Raw genomic sequence first — 22,699 nt, forward strand, 5'->3', positions numbered from 1 at the left:
CAGTCTGTTCAGCACATTTGGCCACTGCTACATAGTCCAGTTTTTCTACAAACAAGGATTCACGGCAAAGCATTTTGTGGGGGCAATGGAGAAAGGCAAAGAGGAGGTGGAGAGAGACAAAACCCCATTCTAGTATAGCTCAAAGCCTGGCAATTATGTAAGAAAGTGAGAGCTCTTTGGGATTAGGAAACACCAAGTATCTGTTCTGCAGAGAGACCGAGCATTATGCTAGTTACATTTAGACAACAAGAACACCAGCTTTTATCCCAGATAAAAGCACGCTAAAATCTTCAAAGAACAGTTTAAACATTACCTCAACACACTGCAACTGCTCGGTCTCTGCAAGCTCTCCTCTGAGCTACTTCTTGCTCTGTGTCCCAAATTTTGAGAAGCATTTAGGAAGAAGACAGAAAGGTACATTTGACCAATCTCTGGAATATATTCTGAGCAGGGCACCAAGATGCTGCTGCTGGGAGCAGAGGAGGGAATGAAGAATTCAGGAGGCAGAAGCTGGAGCAAGGACATACCTACCCCCACAGCTTCAGCCCAGATGGGAGCCAAAACAGCCCAGAGCAGAAACATAAGAGACCTTGTACAGGTGCTGCTTCTGTTCCTATCCCTGCTCCACTGCCAGCAGCGCTTTGGCGGCACGTTCCTGAGGAGACATCCTACAGCAGGGAGGGGAGATGGAAAGAGCAAGGCCTCTCAGATGGAGATTTTCCACCACGAGCAAGCATGGCCACAGGATTAGCTTCGGTGGCAGCTATCTTCTTAAACCAAGCATCTCTTGTTCAAATCCATCTGCCCAATTATACATGCTGCAAAAACTTGGCCCACACATCTCAGGTACATGAGAAAGGCTCCAACAGCAGTTAGCTTATTTGGACATGCACAAATTTAGTACTTTTTCCCCTTCAGTTTAACCTTTGTCAAGTGAAATTGTATAACAACAACACACAGGGACGCATCAAAGGTTACGCTTCCACATACAGCATGGAAGAGAACCCCACAAGTCCCCCACAGAAGTGATTTCCTCAAATCAGACACTCCAGCTTCACCTTCACTGGCTGTGTACAGCGTGCTCCTGGTGCAGGTGACATACATGCTTGTGAAATCTTAACACGTGGCCTGCTTCCTATAGCAAAGAGGCAAGCATCAGCATTTAATTAACCTTTTTCATGTTAACCTCTACTAAGATGAATTAGGCTTTCATAATTTTATTTTAGTGTATATTTTACATTAGAAAAAAGAATGTTAATAAAAAAGCTCCACATGCTCCTAGCAATCAATTTTCTGGTAAGTTCCCACCAGTATTGATACTAATATACAAATAAATTAATTTTGCAAGTTAATTGTCTGCCTGGCTTGGTGCAGGCTCTGCACAACCAGTGCATCTGCATTTTAGTGCCTGTCCAACATGTGCCAGGGAGTTGTACATAATATTTGCTCCTCATAAAGTAGCGGAGTTCAGTTTCGTATCAATTAATGGGATCAAATTTTTCTCAACCATGTCACCCAGCAGGCACAAATATTCTTTACCAGATTGCATGGCGCTGTTATGACATGGATTGTTTCACTCTGCAAAAGCCTCAAGCCTTGATAACATCTGTATGCTACTATTCCCTCATCACTCACTTTGGCAATACAACACCCTCCCCACAAAAACAAGTAAAGCAAAAAATCTATATGGAAGACCTAAAATTTATCAAATGCAGAATCTGACCTGGCTTAGAGATAACCTGCTCTCTCCCCTACAATTCCTCTGCTTGTTTTTGTTTGTGTAGCAAGATTTTGCACAGCTGATATTCAAGAAGAGACGTCACATGTAATCAGACTAAGTCACAGACACTGCTGGTACTGCCAGATCAGACACAGCAGCAGCCATTCTTAGCACCAGCCACTCTCCTCATGCAATGCCAATGCTACAATGTCCTGGCTAACGGAGCATCAGGAAATCTACGTGAGTTATTTTGTAACCTCCTTCAGTGCCTAGGAGGACTTTTGGTTCAAGGGAAGGAAGGAGGAGAGAGGGAAAAGCCCATTAAATTTACAAGCAGATTAAGGAAAAACACTCCACTGCCAATTTATTTTTAAAAAGGGTTGTGTGTTATTCTAAGGTTTGTCTGTATAATTGTACAACCGTTGAAAATTACATAAATTGTATTGATCTAATACTATTAACAGCCATTCAGAGAAAAACTCCCTTCCCTTCTGAAACCATTCAGCGCAGGAGGGAAATGTCCCAGGAAATACGCCAACCTGAGCTCTGGCCTCTAGCATGGCGGAAACAAACAGAAAGATAAGAGAACAAACTGCACTAAGATGTGATGTTTGCATGTGTCTGACTCGCAAGGGGAGGGGTGGCTCTGTCCTTGGCCGTGTTCTCCCAGAGGCAGTGCCTGCTTATCCCGGTGAAGCTGCCATCACTTCACTTGCTGCTCTCACCCCTGCACTTCGTCATTTTCTCCTGCTTTATGTGTCATGGAAGTCTTTCAGCAGGGTCCTCCGTCTCTGCTCTGCTATGTGCATCTGATTCTCTAAGTCCTGGTAGAACAGAAGGCAGAAATAGTTAGCGTGAGATCCCCAGAGATGAGTTAATTTTTTTGCTCAGGGATTCAAATAATCTGACAATCACCAACCTTCATACTTCACATATGCTCTGAATCACAAGACTGCAGCCCTCATTCCTTTTAAACATGGGCTCACTCTGCAGTTATATGGCTCTTGCTTTATCTAAAAAGGTACACACTTCAGGAACCCATACTTAACCAGAGGTCTATTATGGGCAGCTTCCTCCAAAGCTTTGTTGGTTCTGTTTCCAGCCCTGCCTCCTCTCCCAAGAAGCAGAGAGCGCTCCACTTCCACAACATCCACCAGCAAGAGGAAGAAAAGTGAGATTCTGGATCTAGTATGTCAGCACTCTCACTTAACCGCCTTAGCTCTCCCACAGAGGTGCTAAGCCTGATATTAACAAAATCTGGCCAGCAGGCTCAAGCAAGCTGAACTCACCCCTCTGTCATAGCTGTCTGCTCGCTCCACCTTCCATGAGAGATTTTCAATTTCAGCCTCCAGCTGGGCCTGCTGGTATTCAAACTGCAAGCAGCAAAATTAGAGTTAGCATCAAGAAACTAGCTTAGTGGAACAGCTTCATTCAACCTGCTACGTTTGAGGAGCAAACAAACGAGTTCTGCTGACAGCAGTGCTGGAAGAGCAGGTTTGTGCCTCCTCCCTATCCATCTTTAGCTACACATGCCTTGCAGGAGGTTCCTGGTGTGAATACTCCCCAATCTGCATCACTCAAAGTTAATCATATCAGTTCAGAAACACTCAAAGTGACAAATATCTGCTAACTCAGCTCACTTTGCCAATAAGCAGGTCAGGAAATGCTCTTGTGAGCAGCTCTGCAGGCACAATGGAGGGACTACTAACCACTGCTGGGAGCAGTAGCTTGTTCTACCAGCACAGTGAGACAGAAAATAAAATGTGGTCAAAGCCTGAGAGAATACACATGCTATGGGAAGAGACTGGAGAACAAGTTTTACTTGACTACTGAGTCAAAGAATCAACACATTCAATGAATTCAAGACTATTTCGGGACATATCCAGCCCATAGAAAGTTCCAGCTTGCCAAGAACTTGCAGTGGGAATCAAAGGCAGGGCTACACACCAATTCCAGGCTGGAAAACCTATGCTCCAGCAGCAATTTGTGGGAAATACAGTCCACAGCCCTGTGATAGTCCCACCAAAGAACAAACTCACATTTCCCAGCTTCAAAATTTTTTGGATAAAGTGCTTATTAGTTAAAATGCAGTGTTGCCAAAGGAAAATACCAATTGAGCAGCAGATCAATTTGAAGCAAAGAAGAAAGGTGCAAAAGCACACAGTCTTGTCCTGCACTTTCCTCAAACTCAGTACTTGTATTTCAGATGCACAAGCTCTGGCATTAAACGCGGATGCTTGGCTATTCATTCAGCCCAGCATGCTGCCAACTAAACACCCCCAGACAAACAGTAAGTGAAAAAAGTGCAAAACACCTTACCAGTTTCTTCCTGGGACCAGACTCCATGTAGTAGGCATATGGATAAGTGTACTGCAGAGTGTAACGACACTGTTGGGGTCCAGGGAAAAGAGAGAGAAAACAAGAAGAGTCTCAGACTTTGAAGTCAGCACAGTCAGTCGCATAACCACTACAAAGAAGCTATGTTCTGATAAGGAACACTAGACACTTCATGGTGCAGCTTCTTTCATCATCCTTGGAAAAATTCAGTTATACTTTGTCTTCCCAGAGGTCACTTCCAGGTGATTTTTGCCTAGTTCACAGCCTAGACTAGAGGTACAGTTTCACATACCCATAACCCCCAAGTTCCCTTCCTCTCACTATGCACTGTGAAATTAGCATTCATGTGCATGGATTCTCTTCTCTGCTAAACAAGCCACAGCTACCCACCTTTGCAAGTAGCTTTGCAGCATTTTGTAGGTATTGCCAGTCTATCCACGTTCCCAAGTTGTTCATAACTCTTTCCTGAATTTTCTCCTGGATTCGTTGGTATGTCTGTGCCTCCAGCTGCAAACTTTTATTGTGATTCTCCCACTGCAAAGGGTGGGGAGAAGAGAAAAGAAAAAATGGTATGAGACCAGAATACTTTGCTATAAAAGCATAAGCTCTAGCAAGCAGAAACTGAAGTGGGGCAGGAGTCCAGCAAGGCAAGACATGCTGTGGGAAAGAACAGCAAGGCAGCAGCTCCAATAGCAAGGAGTGGAAGCTGTATAGAACAGACTGACAGCAGGAAAGAGCAAGAGGCAAACCCAGCTCCTCAGAGTAGGAATGCTCTCTGCACAAAGACTATGTGTACAACAGGATAGATAGTAATGGTGATTCCTTTACTTAAACAATTTCTATAGAAAGGGCAAGAGTTGAAATTAACACTTAAATGCGGGTTCAGTGAACTCCAACATCCACATGCACACTGTGAACATGACCATGTCCCAAAGCCTGTTTGTTCTAGTGAGCCAAGAATGAACTCGTTTATTTTAACACAGGAGTTGGCTCACAGAATGAAAAAGAATAAATTCATTTTAATGGGGAAACAAGTGCACTGACGGGCAGCAGCACTGTACCTCTATCACATTCTCCTGCAGAGATGCTGTTCTAGAAATACATTGTATGTCCAGGTGCTTTGAAACATCTGTGTGCATACAGATTGTGTAATCACATTTTTTAAAAGTTGCACCCAGCACTCTGGGTCCTTTAGGAAAACTTTGCTATAGCCAAAGGAATTTGAACATAACAGTTCGTTTATTCTTTGTCTCAGTGAAAATATGCTGCAAGTAACAAAAGTTCTGCAGTCCTGAAAGGAAATGATTGGAGTAATATTAATCTACTGCAGGCACTCAGCCTGCAGGAAAACAGTATAGTGGCACACAGGTAATACCAATTTTCTCTAGCACGAGGAAACACAAGAGCAAGTATAATTTGCTTTAGGGATGACACTACTGGTTTGAACAGGACCCACAGGGCAGGACATAGAGTGAGAAAGAACGGGGCCTGAAAATTCAGCACAGATTCTCTTTGGGCAGTTTCTTGCATGGAGATTGCTGGCAGTGACCTTTGCACCAGGCAGGGAGCATTAAAAAGCTACAGCAGCTCTGGCCAAAGAGATGTCTCCTACCCTCTCAAAATAGAACAAGTACTTCTTAAGGGCCTCCCTGGCCTGTGCTTGCTGACTCTGGTTTACAATATCAGGATTCTCTTTGTACCGACTGCATTCGTAGTACTCGCTGCCGTGAGTCTTCCAGTCTCCCAGACACATCCAGCAGAAGTCTGCAGAAAACAGTGAAATTCCACTATGATGCACAGAATAAAAAAAACATAAGGCTGAGAAAGAAAAGATTCAGGAGACATAGCTCATCTGTTCTCATTATTTGTGCTAAGCCAAGAAACATACATTTTTGTATCATCTTGCAAAACAGAACACAACAGTGAGCCAAAAATACCAGCCTGTCTGGAAGATTTTCGTTGTACAGCCTCCTGTGCAACTATACAAAGTAAACCTTGAAGTGCTGTATTCTGTACATCAAGACCAATGCACAGAACTTGTGCTCTGCATAGGCTGTCACTCCAGGTTAAAGAAGAGGAAGGCTGTTGTCTTATTTGTGAATTGCATCCACCTCATTCTGGCATACGGCACCATGAGAATCTCTGGTTGAATAAAATATGAACAATCAAGTACAAGAGTGAATTAATTCATGCAAATAAAATCTGCCTTCAGCTCTCTCCAAGAGAAAACTACCTGCATGACTTCAGATATCAGTGGTCAATGACACTTCAAGTTAGGAGCCACTGAACTGGGAAGAAAGTGGAAGAAAGAGAACAATAGCAAAACCCACATAACAGTTTCCTGGTTTCAGAGCGAGGCTGTGAGTGTTTTGCTGGAAAGGAAAAAAGATGGAGATTAAGTTGCTAAAATAATAATCACTTTGTGTCACTCATTTTAAGGGACTGAAATTGGCATTTCCAGAGTTCACCAGCCTTCTTGAATGCTAGTCACCATGGTACCTTGGCACTTGCTTGCTCACTCTTGTCACAGAGCTCCATCAAATCACATCCAGTGCTGCTGAGGACCCCAACGCAAAGGAAATGAGAGAGGACAGCAGTCTTTAATCATCATCCAAATAAGGTTCTGATAATATAATATCTCCTAGCAGCACACTTAATATAGAGGGCCTGAACACAAATTATTTTGCTCCAAGGCAACAGGAATTATTTCTGCCATGAAAAGATCTACAAAAGAACAGGCTTTTAGAGGAGCACACAATGGTCCACAGACATCTGGCTGCTCAATGCACAGCGGTGGACTAGGCAGTCCAATAGAGAATGTTATGCAGAACAATTCACAGCTCCTGCAGTTTCATCTGGGTTGGGTCTCATTATTTCCATCGGAGACCAGAAGGACCTAAGCTGATCTGAGAAGATAGCCAGTATCTTCAACTGATAATCAGCAGATTTACAGGGAAAGCATTTCATGTTCTCCTCTGGGATGTTTTCCACTCTTGGTATTACGGCAGAGACAGAGATTTTCCTACACAATGGATGTCAGGGAGAAGGAGTTAAACTAGCACTGAATCAGAAGCTAATCAAAATTACGGCCAGTGAGGGGGAAAAAAGGCTATCACAAGTCTGTAATTTAGTGCCTTGTCCACATTTTATGAGGGGAAAAATATTGCAGTCAGCATTCACAATTCATCTTCATTACACACAAAAAGAGAACATCTCTGAAACACATTGCTGGGAAAACTGTTTCCAAATTTTACTTACCATGCTTGCATTTGGAGCATTGCTGAAAGAGAAGACAGGAGGCACTGGTTAGTGGAAAGTGGAAAAAAATTCTGCTTAGAGAAAGAAAGATCTGGTGTGTTCAGGGAACTGCTCACCATGTGATTGCAGCCTCCATTCTTTTCAATACAGATATTGCACTTCGGACACTGGGGAAACATAAGCATTTGTTAGACCCAACTTTGTCTCCAGCAGACCTTCTGAGAATGACAATGTTTGCATGACAATTCTACCTGTGTTCTTTATTTTATTTTTGTATGCATGTATGAAAAGATTTAGAAAGGGGGCAGAAAGCCAGGGATGTTACACAGCAGCACCAGACTGCTTGCTCAAGAAAACAGGTTTGCTGCTGTTACACCTCGTAAAACTAAAAATCTCACCGTGTTACCAATTAGCAGTTGATGAGGCACAGAGACATAAATGAGATCACATTTGACAGTAGCTTCCACAGCTACTTTAACTACAAGATAACTAGCTCTGTATCCTGACACTATCAGATGACAACAAGCAGAAGAGAATCTGTAGGACCACAGTGAGAGCTGCACACTTATTTGCTGCAGCAGTGGTTCTCTGATACTCTGGAGTGTTGAGTTCAGAGCATTGTTTTGATTGCACAAGTACAAAGAAAGAAGTGACTTTTGTTGCTTCTTACAAATTTCAACGACAGGTAAAATGCATGCTGAATATAAAAGAGCCTTACATTTCCAAAGATGCATAGCAGAAAGACTGCCATCACATGCTAACACCTCTCTAAAGAAAAAATGGTATTTAGGATCTCTAGACGAAGTACTCACTTTCCTAGCACAACTGAAGCTGGTGCCTAATGAGCACTGTCACTATTATTACCGTTTACAGTAAAAACAAATAGTAAAAGTTCTTAGTTAGTTAACTAAGAACTGTTTTGAAATTGGGACACAAAATCCTCCAAAAGACATTAAAAACCCCAGTCTGCTAACAGCTAATCTAAAAGAAATACATCTGTGATCTTTAAAGATATTTCCAAGATAGAGTACACAGTATGTAACAGTTTCTCTTTCTCAGGTTTAAATCCACCAGAAGTATTTCAGAATACAATTTATCCATTTCATCCACCCCCTTTTGTTGTTATTGCCAAATCAGGACCTTATCTCCCTCACCTTCCCCCACACAGATGTTGAGACTAGAGCACCACTAGAGTTCACTACCTGCATTTACTACACCCTCTCCCCCGGTTTGAAATACACCTTTGCTGTGTATTCCAAGCAGTCACAATTCTGCCTTTTGCCCGTGGGAGGGCAGCACAGCTGGCTTCCAAAGACATTCACACAAGACCTGGAATAGGAACCAAGACCACCATCCTGTCCTTACTGCAGGAGGTCAGCTGGACTGTCTGCATTCCCAGTGCGTTCAGTTTGTAGTAACACAGTCCCCAGAGAGCCGAGAGAATTTAGAGCCTGTGAAAATGCTACATATATGAAGAATTGTAGGATTCCCAGGCAGGACTAGAGGACGTGAAAAGACACGCCAGTACTTGTTCTTACATCTTTAGTGTGAGCACTGATGTAGTTGGCTGTTTCGGAGTCATCTGCACATTTGGTGAGCCATTTCCGGATGGTAGCACAGTCTGTGGGTGCGTGGTACATCTGCCGACACTTAAAGCTTAACAGGAGATAAAAAAAAGGCATGACATATCCATTTCCACAGAAATGACTCAAGAATTGAAGTATTCCTGATGACCAAAGTCTGTGAAGCAGAGCAAGGGGAAGGGATGCCAATGTATTCACAGTGTATTAGCAGAATGCAAAAATAAAGGCTGAGGGCTGCATAGTGAGAGCTCTAATAAACCACCATTCTGATGTGCAGAAACCAGCACTGGGATGAATGAAGAGGCCTTCTCTGACATAAACATGACCAAGGACACTTCAAAGCCAACAGGGAACATTAATGTTCCTATTTAGGAAAAATGTATTCTCACTCTAGCCTCAAAACACACCAGATACTCCGGTAATCAAATCCTTGTAAAAAGCCTAAAACCACCAGACCAGCAGATAACTTAAAAATCTCTACATCCATTACCAGAATCTCAACCACTCACTCTGGCTTTACCCGAATTTGTAACCTAGCCAACAAAGGACAAAAGATTTTTAACTCCTTCATTACTCAAGATCAGTGTTGCCTGATTGTCGTAACACCCAGCTCCCAAGGAGTTTTGGGAGCAAGGGGAAGGCTGACCACCTGCAGAAGTCAGACATTACGTGTCCAGTTACTCAAGTTAACTCAGGTTACAAACAACTTTAGCAGAGCATTTGAGATGCTTTCACACACTGAACCTATTGGCAAGCAAACGGAGTAGCTCTGAGGACAGCAATTTCCCCGTGATCTTTAACCTTTTCTGTTTCTTACCAGAAGACCTCATTGCAACGATTGCACTGCACTCGCCGGGCTTTTGGCTCCTGTACCTGTATGACCATAGGGCAATCTGCACCAGGACACAGCTGCAGCTGGTAATGGCTCTGTGAACACACCAATGTGGTAAAATCAGCAAAGGGTGCAGAACAGCATTTATCTGTTCAAGTCTAATTGTTCCTACCCATAAAAACACACAAGACAAGTGTGTTTTCTTACTGGAAAAGATATTAAAAACTGTTACCAGATCTTGCCTAACAGAGCAGCCGAACCTTTCCCACATCAGGAAAGGTGATGTTAGCCACTTATCACAACAAGGAGTTCAAATGGAGGACTACAGACCAAGTAAGCACAGCAACACGTGTGGCTGTGAGCACACGAAGATACTGAACACTTTTATTACTCTATTTGAGCTCTTTCCCCATGCTTATTTTATAACCTAAATTGTACTCAGCTGCTTTTTTGTGGTGGCTGTTTCCTTCTACATATTGAAGAGAGGTGACACTATTCTTTCATACTGTTCCCGTTTCTTTGAGCTCTCAGTCACCAGAATACTTTCTACAAATTTAATCTTATATGTCTGCCTTAATTTCAATAAATCTCTAATGAAATGTTATTAAGCAAACCAATCCAGTTGGGCTCTACTGCAGTATGAGACTTATTTGCCAGAACCTAAAATATCTACATAAAAGTAAGGAGGAGGCCAAAACTGAGATGGAAGCTTGAGATTCTCAGTTGAAACATTCTGAGAATTCTACTTCAGGAAAAGAGTCCAGCACCAGCCAACGAGTTCCTGGGTGACCTTACAGAAGAATTTACTTTGGCAACCTGCTGGAGCATTTCGCCAGTGAGGCCGCCCTACAGAAGCGGCCACATCATGCTTATGAAGGACGACTCCACTGTAGTCACTGCATCTCTAATCAGAGATGCAAGACACTTCAAACAAGATTTCTGCAAGTCATTGGTGAATTGATCCAGGGTATTTTAACTGTGAAAAAGACAGTACCTCCACATAGTCCCTGAAGAGGTAGCGCCTGTATTTGTCTTTCAGCTCTTCACTAGGCAGCAATGGAAAAACAAAGTCTTCTGGTGTCCGAAGTAGGCAGTCCTGAGCCATGCAGGAGACCCCTGAGAAAAGAAGGCAACATTTCAGCACAGTGCAACGTGTACTAAATATCAGAGACACAGAGATAGCATTCAACACAGTTTCCTAGGTGCCATCTGTTGTTGTAGCAAGAGGGACACAACTGTGAAACAGATCAATCGAATGTATCAAGGCCGTTGAAAAGCTGAAGCCCAACTGTCTTCACCGAAAGATGATAGGGCACAAATGTATTCAGGAGCAGTAAGTGTTTCAACCAGGATTCAACTGCATGTTACTGTCATATCAGCAAGAATAACAGGCCAGGAGAAGCCCAAACCAAGCCCAGCAACTACTGGCTTCTGCTCAACACAAATGGAACACGTGTTTGTATCCACAAGAATTTCCAGGGCAACAAAACAATGCATCAAAGAGATGCAATCTCAAAATACAGCAGATTTCTGACTTCTCATTTGTTACAATCATGCTCTTGAGATCAGAAGGGGGAGAAGAGCAGCAAATGGATCTGTAGAATTGCAGGTTTTGTTAGGCAGGAGTAGGGCTTTCCAGGCAGTATGCCAACACTAACGAGGGATTCGGGTAAAACAGCTCGTTAAAGTGAAATTTATCACAAATATCCATTGCATGCTCCATTTTCTCATTACTGAGAAACAATTCAGACCGTTACCTGCAGAGCAACCAAGATGTCAAACACAGATCCACTGCCAAATCCGCCTTGAACTTACCAACTCCAACACCATCCTTGACAAGCACTGTACAATGCTGCTCCCAGCAGCTGCGACAGAACTGGTGCTGACAAGCCAGAGAAAGCAAGTTCTCCTTCCGGACAAACTGCATGCACACAGCGCAGTGATGGGAGGAATGTACCATTGCCTGGGAGAGACAAAGCAGCATCACAGTGAAATCAACTGCAGCTCTGAGTATTCTCACCTCATCCACAGATACCTGCAGCACTTTCCTTGCCATGGCAGCCTCGGATGAGCTCCAAGCCAGAACAGGCTCCTAAGTGACCGGCGTGCTGCCCTGCCCCCACTATCAGCCCTTCTCATGAACCTCGTCAAGCTCACGGAGCGCAGCGGATGAAGCCGCTGAATAGCTCCTGCCTTTCATCTAGTGCTACCCAAAGTTCACCTTTGTTTTCCTAGTTCTATCGTCTTCCTTGTTTAAAAAATGAGTAAATGCATCACTGTGTATGTCCTTTTTGTTCAGTTCTTCCCTGAATTTACTGGGATTTGTTGTTAGCTGGATTGGACTCAATAGCTGTTCCACAGGCCTGGGAGAGCAGCTCTAGCTGGAAGCAGACTTAGCAGTGTCTTTTTACTTGATTGTAATTTTGGGTATCATATTGGACACACAAACGAAGGTACTGCATGCCAGATGTTTATAAAGAGAAAAGACTGTTTATGGACCATCAGAAAGTTCAGGAACTTTCTTTCTTGCATCACTTCTGCCTATACTACATTTGGCAGAATAGCTTCATCTCTTAAGCTGTGAGGGTTTGTTTCAAGTCAGACACAATTCTGGTACTCTTTCACTGGGAAGCTGTCTGGTCTCCCTGCAGGTAGTGCAGAACTAACCCCCAGAAAACAGATAGAGCCTCTCACACATTTTGGCTCACCCTTGGGACCTGAAAGACTGTCTAGCACAGCATTACCAAAAGTGAGGTTCTACAATGCTATTAGCAGAAGCTTGAGCTCCTATTTCCCCTTTCACAGATAAGTCACCTAATCACTGCTCATCTACTTAAACGTGTGTTACTCTCTGAGAAGCTAGCGAGACAGCAGTGAGCTTCCATGAGTAGCTCTCTGTGCCAGGGATGCAGCAGCATCAGCACCCACCCAGCCACATGACCAGTAAAGCCTGTTTTGTAGCATGACCACATGAAAAAGAAATAGAGCGACTTTGTTCTAAGCAGACCAAAACAAGATTCATTAAGTTGGCAGTGTTGATGGCCAGATCAACTGCTCAACTTGAATAGCAAGCACATTACCTCAAAACTTTGAAAGCTATCTCTCTGAGCTTACCATGATAGTTTCTCTCTACAAGGCCAGATGCTCTATAGTATGAGCATACACAAAGAACTCCCCAGAAATATCAGTATTTTGCATTTGGAGCTGAACCACAGAGCAACTTGCCATAGCACATACAAATAGATCTCAATGTATTGCATATCAAACCAAGTTTGCCAAACTTAAATTAACCTCTGAACTGTAACTTCATTCCTCCAAAAATGAAATCACCATTGCAATGAAGGGTACTTAAATGACAAATTATTCAGACAAATCTCAAAATACACGTACTCCTTTGAGGTATGTCAAATAACAAAGATTTTTTTCTGGACTCTAGACAGATAATTTGAGTCCATGAAGCTTACTGCTGCCAGCTGCATTAGTGTTTGACTCTATGTCAGCTACAAGTCAGCTCAGATGCCAAAGCAGGCTTTCAGGTCCTTAAAAATCCCTCTTTCCCACAGCCTAAACCGCGTTTTTCAGATGTAACATTTTATCACTCAAAATGTAACACATTGCAATGTGTTCCTGGAGTACTGGACCACACTCTGGGAACGAATTCTGTAAACAAGTAACAGAGCATTTCTATTTAAAGGAGAAAAAAACAAGTATCCAAGGACCCCACAGCCCCAGCTGCAAAAGGTAAGCATTTGTTTCCAGTATTGCTACTGCTGGCCCAAGCCAGAACACCACTGGGAGATTGGCTTAAGCATTGCTAGGCAGAGCAGCACCCTTTAAAAAGTCAACCCCAAGCAGATTTAGGGTGTAGGACCTTGCGTTTGCAAAGAGTGAACATGGGACAGGCCCATCAGTAATGCAGCCCTCCAATGAGGTGGGTCAGAGGTTTCTCTGCCAAGGGGAACAGACCCAAGCAGTGAGCATACTTACATGTTTGGATGAGGTGGGCTGAACTCGTGCTTCTACTAGCAATTGGGCAGCATTTGACTTGTGCCTGAAAAGACAATTAAAAAAATGATCAAATCCACTTCTGAATATATTTTGCATTGTTCCATCACCATGATAACATGCTCTGCTGAGGCTCCTGCCTGTCTCCTATTCCTCTGCAAAATCAAGCTCTCCTGTGTAGGTCTTGCTTTGGCTCCAGTCTGCTATATAGCTAAATATTTACTTTATGACAGATTATCACCTTTTAGGTATACAAAGCTGTCTGTCAGCAGCCTTAAAGGTAAACACATCTTGCTGTTAGTGATTGCTATCATAGAGCAATCTCCAGTAAAAAAAAAACACCAGTGAATTCAAGGATACAAAGCTGCACGGGGGGTATGAGCAGGCTGTAATTTGATCATGCTGCTTCATACCAAGACAGAAGTTTGAGGACCAGATCAACAGGAGAACAACTTGCAAAGTCACTGTTGCAGAATTAAGCCCTTCCCTGTGCTTTCTCCTGACTAAATCCTGTTAGTCAACCTGCACAATCACCTTGACTGCTGTGCAGGAATCTCACCCTCCACACTCCCCAGAGAAAAGCTCTCACAGGATGCATAGCAACAGACAAGTCAGTTCCAGAGATGCTGCAACAGTACCCATACATGAGGTGCATTTCCCATATGTTCTCTGGATGAAGTTGGTGGCTAAGGGGCCAAAAATGGCACAGCAGAATGAGTCAGCCTGATGTGCTCTCTATTTTCAGACAATGCTCAGCTCTGAGCCAGTACTTTCAGGAGGGGCTGCCAGACAGCAGTGCCTCCTGACACACTTCCCATGTATATCTGGGCAGAGTCTGAACTCTCCTTTTGAAATCAGCTAGAGGACTTCACTGCAGTGTGATGCTGCCCAAGCAACAGAGGGGCTGCACTCAGCAGTTCTCTCACAGCATCTGCTCTTGCTCTCCAAACGCTATTCAGCTTGGAAAAAAACATCACTTATGTTCAGAAGGAACAAAAACCTCAAAGCAAATGTATTAATAAATTGTACATTCAGCGCTGCTTTATGATTTACAGATCATATGTTCAAAACAGACCATATGTTATCTCTATGTGTTCTAAATAAATATAGCAGCACTCTCAGTCCTGTTGTTTAAGCTCAGCATATCAGCGCAGCTTCCAGCATGTCAATAATTCCTTGGACTGAAAGACATTTGCTGACACTGCCATCTCCTTATTCACAAATTCTTTGCAGGCAGCACAGCCTCAGCAAACAGCATTCCTCCTCTGCTCCCTGACATGCCGTGCGTCCTGCTTTCAGGTTCAAAGGCGCTTGTCAAAATACACTACAGGACACCCTAAGCATTCTTGCAGAGAGAGGGAAAAGCATGAAGCACAGAATAAATAAGGTTACTTACCTTTCCAAAATCTCTGAGATTTGCCAGTGGAAGCTAACTAACACAAGCTTTGCAACAGCATGCGATACCTAGGAGAAAAAAAACAAAAAGTGAAGTATATTTTGAGGACAAACTTCTGCTTAAGGCCACAATTTTCTTGTAAGACTAATAAATCGTGCAGACAGCAAAACAGTGATACTCAATTCCCATTAAATTACTAGATATAATTTTTACAGCCAGTGTAGCTGTGGTGCACAAGTTGGAATGAAGCACAGATGTACCTAAAGTAACTCACACACTTAGCCACAACAGCACCAGAAGAAAGGAATCAAGGAAAGGCAGGATGAACTGAAGAGCTGCCCTGGTTGCAGCCACCCCTCGCTAGGACCAGGCAGCTGGGGTCAGGTCCTCGCTCCGCACAGCGCAGCTGACACCGCTCACAGGGCTGGGGAAGCTGCAGCAAGCTGCAAGCACAGCTGTGCTGTGATAGCGGCGGGCAGGGGAAAAAAGTTCTCTCTCTCTCTCTCCACAATCTTTTTTCCCCAGACTTTCATTGTAGAAAAAGTCGTTATACACCAGAGCAGAGCAGGAAGATGGAAACGTCCTCTGGTAGGGACTATTGCCATGCAGACTGGCTTACATCATACGGGCTCCTGGTAAGCGTTAGCACAGACTGTGCCAGCCAGAAGCATTCTGAAATACTGCAACACAACACGAGAAGTCATGTTACAAGGGTACAAGTGAACAAGTTCTACTTTGGTTCTATGTATTAGCTTATTCCAGAAGAAAATTGGCCTTCGGACCCTTTGTGCCTCAATGACCCTCCTGGAGCTCTGCCTCTCCTGCTCCAAGAAAAGCTGTCACCACAGCATCCATCTGCTGCACATACAGAAAACACCTCTTCTTCTGACCCAGCTGCAGGAAGAGATTTTTTTAATTTCTATTTTTTGACAAGCTGTCAGTCCCAATCATCAGCTGAGAAGCCATGAGCCATCTCGAATCCCACTTCAGGTGAATCATGGAATCTGACACGTTGGTAACACAGCCACAAATGATCCTGCACAGCCCCGGAAGGAAAACAAGCTCACTCCTATAAAACAGGCTCTGCTCACTACTGCAACATATCCATTGCCCTTTTAAAACCAGCCCTTCGAAGAGGTGCAGCACAACACAACTGACCTATTGCTGCCATCAGATACGGCCCCGACCCTGCACTGCCATCTGTCAGTGTCAGAAGGTTGGAGGGGGAGCGTCCTGAGGAGGCAGCTGGGTGCTGCTGTGAGGAGAGTGGGGCAGCGAGGCACCTTTCTGCAGCCAGCAGGCTAGCTCTGCTCAGTGGAAAGCATCAGCAACGTGGTCTCTACAAGACAGGCTTCCTGCAAATGCAAAACACATGCTAACGAATCACTCCCTAATAGTAACTAAATTATTTCCCAGTAGCAGTAAGAAAACCACCCTGACAAAAGCAAACAAACCAACAAGAGCACCAGATTTAAATGGGAAGTTCATCTGTAACACATGAAAATGAGTTCTTCAGTTGCATTTTCACAGCCTGAGGTGCATCATCACAGCTCCATGAACAAGGGGCAGAGCTGTCTGTTCCCAGAAGACATGGTAATTAACAAGTTCTTCTGAGAATGAGAAATTATGAATACAGACACTAGCATTCACTCCTTACATCTAACAAACTAGCCTAACAGTGGAATGGTTTTGAATCAAATCGCTTAGCAAGACACAGAATTAATGTTCTAGAAGGATGCCAGGTTAACAGATCCAGAAGCAGTCTATCTCTGAAGAAACTTGAAATCAAGAGCAGGGATTCTGCAAAGCTATTTCTTTTTGTTCTAGAACATGTTTCAGAGAAATCCTATCACAAAGAAATTCCCTTTTGGCCCTGCCTGTGAACCCAACTCCTCCCAGCAGCCAAAGCCCACTTCCCAGCCATGCATTCATTTGTTCGTGGTAGCAGACAAAGAATAAAGCTCCTGTGACCATTCCAAATTTGCTCTGCCTACAAGCCCTGATGGGACCAGCTGTAATGCTCATTTTATTGCTTGTGTCATAAAAGCACTCAAGAGTAAAAGTCATGTTTGTGATGTGAGTCCAGTTTCACAAAAGCCCCAACACACAGGATTTTGGTACTTTCCCTCTGAAGCACACGAGGTCTTGCAAACAAAGTCCCAGAGCCAGTCTGTTTGGCATGGAAGGATTTGTTCTTACACCCTACAGACAGAGGGAACAGGAACAGGTAATATATGAGGCTGGGCTCTGCCTGTTGATTACAGCAGGTGGAGTCTCACCACAAGACAGCCCACGTCCTGCTCACCAACAAGGCTGGTAATTCAGGCTGCAGATGTGGAAACCACTGGGGGCCAATACTACTGGAGATACTGAAGAAAACAAGCATAAGACAAGTAGGTTTTCAACAGCAAAGCATTTTCTGGACAGTCAGAAGTTTTATACAATGAAAGACCTCAAACCTATGAAATATTTCAGGAAGAGCTGTGATCCCCTATTATCAGCTGGGTGGCACAAGAGTTTTACATTATCCAAGAACAGTAATGCCTCATCTCAGGCACAAAACAAACTGAAAAAGTTATCTTTGAAAAACTCCACTTAGTTTACACTTCTCTCTTTTCAGAAGACACAAAGAAGCTGTGGGATGGCCCACTCAATGTGCTGCTGGCAGCAGGCCATTACAGAAAAGCACTTCTGTGGACCATGGTGTAGAAAGCAATGCATTCGAATGCTGCACTTCTATCTTAGCTGTTGTCGGTGATAGCAAAACTGTGCCAACGCTTCTACTTAAGTACTCCAGAACGTTTTGAAATCAGACAACAATAATCATGCTGTTTTTATTTAGAATCATGTAATCACATAATCTTTTACATTTGCAAAGATCTTCAGGATCACCAAGCCCCATCACTGCCCCACACCCCCTAGTGCCACATCCACACAGCTATTAAGCACCTCCTGCCATGAGGACTCCACCACTTCCCCAGGCAGCACCTCCCAATGCTTGACCACAATCTCCACAAAGAGAAATTATCCTCCCATCGTTCAGCATTCCCCCATTTTCTCACTATTACAGACAGCAAGCTGATCACAGATCAGCTCAGACAAAAGCTGAACTTGGAGAAAATTCAAGACCAGGCTTCTTTCTCTGCATCCAGGGTGGGCAGAAATTTGAAAATGAGACTGGTTGGGACCAGTTTCACCTTCCAAGAGGAACGTGGTCGTTTCAGAAGCCTCTTGCATCAGCTTAACTCTGTCATCCTAGTGACAGAGGATTGCAGGTTGTCAGAAATGGGCCAAACGTGACCAATGCTCATGTTTAGTGCTGCAATGGAAAAGCAGCACAGTGTTAATAATGATAGCAAGAGCGCCAAGAGGAAACTGCTCTGCCTTAAGAGGAAGTCTTCCAGAGTTATAAAAGAAGAATTTACCTTGTGCTGGATAAAATTAGATTCTGAAGGTAGGACAAAGAAGAAACATCATCACATTAAACACGTCCATTTGTTTTTTTTGAAGTAGAGAATAGTGATTTCTCTGTCTCAAGGATAACCTCCTGGGGTCTCACTCTCCAAGATAAGCAAAATTCACACTTCAGAAGTATGAGAAACAGCACAGCACTCTTGGACAAGGCAACATCAAAAGGATTTGCAAAGAAGCTCTGCAGGTACCTTGCTGGGACTGGAAAGCACAAAGACAACTACGCCTCAGCTTGCTTCCCTGATAAGCTATGTTATTTGAAGAGCTGAAGTTTCATCTCTCTACAGAAGAAAAGCTTTTCAAACACGCCACTTTGACAGTCACTCATTCAGACAGAAATGTTTCCTAAACGCTAAAAAAACACCATCTTTTGTAGAGCTTATATTCTACAGAAATCGCTCATGCATATTGATGTAGCATGCATATCTTAGGAGCTCATTTCAATTTTCTCTAAGGAACGGCCCGTTTTTTTAATTTTTTTTTTTTGGAGGTCTGCTTCAATCCACATTTCTGCAGAGATCTGGTATCAGGAACTTTAAAACAAAAAAAATCCTCACATGATTCTCATAGAGAGTCGTGTCAGAACGAGTTGGTGTACGAAGAGCTGCTGGAGCTGACACCCCCTGGCTTTGCATCAAGCTGACAGTTTGTGTTAAACCAGGGCTGCACTGAAATGCCTGGCCACGATGAACACTACCTTGGCATAAAGAAATTTCTATTTCTCATGTTTCCCCTTGCCAAAGGTTTTTATACAAATACAGCTAAGCAAATAGGATTAATCTCGAGAGGCTTTTCTTCTAATCCAGAAATAGTTTTCTGTTAGGTCTACAAGAAAAGGAAGAAATTATGAAAATATTAGTTTGTGTGTCAGAACTTCTAAAAGCACACCCGAGTCTGCAGAAAAGCGAGAACAGAGCAAGAGCTTCTGAAATTGTTGCTTTTGGTGAGAAGTGATGGGAAAAATAGAGGAAACTCAACTGAGCAGACAGGGAGGAGAACAGTAACACCTCAAAAAGAAACTGTACTTTGAATGGAATATTGTGGAGGAAAAAAAATACCTTCACACTTAATGATACTGAAGCAAAAAAAGTGACCCACAAAATGGAAAAAGTACTATTTGATACTCATTCCTTGTGTGGAAAGGAGATCTGACTCCCTTCATGCTGAGCTGGAAAAAACTGTTTGACTGCCCTGTTTTTATTGGAGGATTTCTCAGAAAATTGCAGAACTATCAGGAATCAAGAAGAAACAAAAAGGGCCAACCAAAGAGCTTTCTTTTAGAGCACGTTTTCATCCTTGCTTTATCTAATGCTCTTTTAAGCAGGCTTCCAACACGCAATCCTGGTAGGAAAGTCCCACGGCTGCAGGGCTTGGGCTGCCACAGCCACTAGCTGCTGTAAGCACTCGTCGTGTTCAAAGGCTTGTAGCAAAGTCCCTTCTAACCATCACAGGTTTCTGGCATTAGAAGCTGCTTTCAGAACAGAACTCGATTAGTACACAGGAAAAAAGACAAAGTCACAACAAAACAATCGTATACCCTGCCCAAAGATTTGCGTGTTCAGTCATGGTCAAAAAAACAAGAGAAAAAGTCATTTCTCTTTAAATGTCACTCACTGCATTGCTTAGAATTTGTCTGACACTTCAGTCCCTCTGCTGACCACAGATGGCAGGCTGCACTGGTGGAAGAGATGCAATTTGGAGATCCTGGCAGCACGGTACCACAGGGCGGCCCTGATGCACAGCAACACACCAGCCCTGCTTACTGCAGGTCTGAGTCTGCACCATCACTCACCCTCAGGCATACAGAGGCATTGTGCTGTGACCACTGGAGTCACGTTTAGGAGGCAGAGAGCAGTTTTGGAAAAGAGAAATGCCACCAGTGTTACTGCATAAGGTTCATGACGCTGTCGGTGCACGACATACTGAAGAGAGGAGATCTCAGGTTAAACTCCAAGTCCTGCTCCACAGTAACACAGGCTCTAATCCATCTGTTCTCCTTTGGAGGACAGCGAGAATTTCAGCTGCCAGCAAGTGGGATCAGCAGGACTCAGCGAGGAAATCTCTACATACGTATTTCTCAAGCTGTTAGGCTATTCTTCCTGAGGAGATTCAGAAGTAAATTAAAGAAAAGATTTAAGCAAGACAGCATGCCAGAAGGCATTATTACAAAACAGCTACGAGATTTCTTTGAGAGATTTAGAGTGAAGGAAATGTAGCAAGAAAGCTGTAGGACAGCCCATGCCGTTCAGACTGACAGGAGACTCCCAGCTGCTCTTTCCAGGCAAAGCCCCAGCGATGTGCCACACCATGCACCACCTCAGCCCTTCTATGGGGGCTTTCCAACAAGATACAGGAGGAGTGGAAAATCCTTTCTGGCCACACAGAGATCACACAAGTAATAAATAACCTGAATCCATGCGAGCTTGAGCAGTGGCTGAGGGTATGGCCCGTGGGGCAGCTAACTCAAGCTGTAGTGTGCTGGTGTGCAGGGACACAGCAGCACACACATGGTGAGAACACGGAGGGGTAACTGGAGTAAGCCTGGTTGGCCTCCAAGTAACACAGCCCTCTATGGACTAATCCTAGCTTCCAAGGGCACTTCTTTTCTTTTGCTATAAGACGAAGAAGAGGAACATCTGCTTTGTGAAACTGTTTCACGGTACACAAACTGGCTCATTTCTGCTGTGCCATCTGTAATAGCCACAGCACACAGATTTGGCAATGAACCGAGCTGCTTTGTGCCACTCCCTGCAATCACATTGTCCAGCTGAATGATTGCAACATGAAGCAGTTACTGAAAGGTTGTTTGGACATACTTAGTGACTCTACCTCCCACCAGGATCAGACTCACTAGCAGCTGTGTGGAGCTTTCCTGCTCCCTGCAGCGCCATGCAGGCTGTAAGACACTCTTTACGTGTGAATCACAAAGAAACATGAGGGCTATAATCACCCTCCACGTTTTCAGCTCATTTTTCCAATCAAGTTGAGAATTTTAGCTCATCTAAGCAACAGGGAACAAAACTAATTTCTCTCCTCAAAGGACTGCATGAAGTTGTGACAGCCCCAGGCCCTCAGCCCTCCTTATCTTGCCAACCAGAAGGAAACTTACTGTGCTTTCAGAAAAACTGCTTGTGAGTAAAAACAAAGTACACACTGAGGACAGTTACCAACATCTTCACATCCTCTTGATGTTTAATACATGACCAAAACATGGGCATTGTGAAACTGACAGCTAATAACACAGCTTTTGTACAGCAGAACTTCCAGGATCTGAGAACAGAAAGCAGTACAGAAGACAGAAACACTTCTCAGCCATGTGTTCCTCAGGGTTAACACCCCACATAACACTCTCTCAATATCAAAACACAGAATACAGAACAGGCAGAAACCCAGCTAATCTAGGCCTTACCAGTACTCAGACAGCGCGTTATCATTGCCACACACCACCCCATGGCTTTGGTGGAGAAGTCACATTTGCCCGTCTGGATCTACCACTGATAATATTTAAATATTAACCAACTTTTCTACTTGTATATATTAATATCTATCAATTTTGGTCAACCCCACATCTCCTTAGGTCTTAAGGGCATTAACCAAAGGTGTATGTTCTGCTCCTACGAGCATACATTTGAATATCTCAGCTTTAATACATCTCATGTACTTAGGCAGGGCTTAGTCTCTAGCGATTGCCATTTTTCATTGCCTATTAAGTGCCATTAAGTCATTATGGTGTCAAAACGACAACCCCACAACATCGCAGGCTGTCAGCTGAGCCCCCTGCACAGCACACACAGCTCTGGTTCGCACCGTGACACGGGGAGGCAGAAATCACTCATCTGACACCTTGCTCTTCGCAGACTTTTTGCAATCACATCACACAGGCGTTCGGAGAGCGCCAGCTCCTCTGGGTAGAGCTGCTCGTACGGCTGCCAGTCTGCGCGCACATGACTCTGGCTCTGCTAAAGATGGTATTTGAGAGGGATGGCTGCCAGCATTCACCAAGCAGCTCCACAAACTAACTGCTCGGCGTCAGCACAATCTGAGTGCGTGGAAGAGTTTGAAAGGACTGCGTTTTTACGAGCAAATGCTAGTTTGGT

At 43.8% G+C, this 22,699-nt stretch overlaps 1 protein-coding gene across 3 annotated transcripts in view; it reads right to left on the reverse strand.

Moving 5' to 3' along the window:
- Positions 1-2,058: 2,058 nt before the first annotated feature.
- The window catches only part of ARIH2 (ariadne RBR E3 ubiquitin protein ligase 2), a 28,289-nt gene continuing 7,648 nt past the window's right edge, over positions 2,059-22,699 (reverse strand). For all 3 annotated transcript variants that reach the window (XM_052678894.1, XM_052678895.1, XM_052678893.1), the window contains 13 exons: positions 15,132-15,199; positions 13,718-13,781; positions 11,546-11,693; positions 10,725-10,846; positions 9,716-9,825; positions 8,854-8,971; positions 7,432-7,482; positions 7,316-7,337; positions 5,670-5,821; positions 4,448-4,591; positions 4,040-4,108; positions 3,010-3,093; positions 2,059-2,544 (listed from right to left, as the gene is read on the reverse strand). In XM_052678894.1, the coding sequence (XP_052534854.1) occupies positions 2,473-2,544; positions 3,010-3,093; positions 4,040-4,108; positions 4,448-4,591; positions 5,670-5,821; positions 7,316-7,337; positions 7,432-7,482; positions 8,854-8,971; positions 9,716-9,825; positions 10,725-10,846; positions 11,546-11,693; positions 13,718-13,781; positions 15,132-15,199 (1,224 nt within the window). In that variant the 3' untranslated portion in view covers positions 2,059-2,472. The remainder of the gene's footprint in view (positions 2,545-3,009; positions 3,094-4,039; positions 4,109-4,447; positions 4,592-5,669; positions 5,822-7,315; positions 7,338-7,431; positions 7,483-8,853; positions 8,972-9,715; positions 9,826-10,724; positions 10,847-11,545; positions 11,694-13,717; positions 13,782-15,131; positions 15,200-22,699) is intronic.

This window comes from Tympanuchus pallidicinctus, unplaced genomic scaffold (genome assembly GCF_026119805.1).
Source record: "Tympanuchus pallidicinctus isolate F22 unplaced genomic scaffold, pur_lepc_1.0 scaffold17, whole genome shotgun sequence".
Classification (NCBI taxonomy): Eukaryota; Metazoa; Chordata; class Aves; order Galliformes; family Phasianidae; genus Tympanuchus; species Tympanuchus pallidicinctus.